Genomic DNA, 976 nt, shown 5'->3' on the forward strand with positions numbered 1-976 from the left:
AAGGCAGCGAGCTCCAACGCTGAGCACAGAGCAGCTGCCTCTGCTCAGCTCCGGCTCTCCGGAACGCTGTGGCACCGTGTCCGGCCCTTTTCCTGCTGGGGAGGAGTGTGGCCCTCGGCAGGAGGCTGCAGTGAGCAGGGGAAGGGTCCCCACACCTCAGCCCCCTCCTCCATCCCCCAGGTTTGGTTCCAGAACCGCCGGGCCAAGTGGCGGAAACGGGAACGGTACGGGAAAATCCAGGAGGTGAGAGATGCCACGGAGGCTGCTCCAGCCCTGTGCCCCACCCCAGCCCCAGGGGAGGGTCCCACTGCCCCCGCGGGTGCCCCACATCATCCATTCCTGCCCCTTCTCCCCCACGGTTCCATCCACCCTCGGGAGAAGTGCGGCCCGGGACGGAAAGGAGGGAGGATCACGCTTTGCCACACGCAGGAAGATGCTGCTTTATGTCCCACTCCATTTCCCATGGGAACAGGGGCAGGTATTGGGGGGGTTCCCTCCTGAAGACCCCCTTTAGCTCTCCCCCATCCATTGGTGCTTCCTGCCCCCCTTTGCTGCAAAACTGCCTTCCCCCCTTCCCCCCCAATATCGAAAAGCATAAAAATAATTTAAAAGTCAGCTTCACGCACATCCCTGGAGCCAAACTCTCCCGGCAGGAATGTTTCAACCGGGATTCAACCTCCCCAAGGCCATTAAAAGAGAGCAAAGGCATCGCTCCCTTTGCACCCGGTGGGTGGGGGGAATCCGAGGGGAATCCAACATGGGGTGAGAGGCATCAAAGGTGGGATGAGAGAGGAATCTGAAGGGGGGGAGCGGGATCTAAGGCGGAATGGGGGAACCTGAGCGGGGAGTGATGTCCCCACCCTCATTTTGGGTTTCTGTTGTTGTTATTTCAGCTGCAGAACAACCTGTGGCCGAGCCCTGGGAGCCCCCCGGGGCTGCTGCCCCCCGAGAGCATCCCGTCCCCCTGCATGTCCCC

At 61.6% G+C, this 976-nt stretch overlaps 1 protein-coding gene across 1 annotated transcript in view; it reads left to right on the top strand.

Moving 5' to 3' along the window:
• ALX3 (ALX homeobox 3) overlaps nucleotides 1–971 on the top strand; it is a gene marked incomplete at its 3' end in the record, with an annotated part of 4,451 nt that extends 3,480 nt beyond the window's left edge. The window contains exons 2-3 of the mRNA XM_017739857.1: nucleotides 181–243; nucleotides 894–971. Coding sequence (XP_017595346.1) covers nucleotides 181–243; nucleotides 894–971 — 141 coding nt within the window. The remainder of the gene's footprint in view (nucleotides 1–180; nucleotides 244–893) is intronic.
• Nucleotides 972–976: the final 5 nt, after the last annotated feature.

The sequence above is a fragment of the Corvus brachyrhynchos genome, unplaced genomic scaffold, assembly GCF_000691975.1.
Source record: "Corvus brachyrhynchos isolate BGI_N302 unplaced genomic scaffold, ASM69197v1 scaffold67, whole genome shotgun sequence".
NCBI classification, from domain to species: Eukaryota; Metazoa; Chordata; class Aves; order Passeriformes; family Corvidae; genus Corvus; species Corvus brachyrhynchos.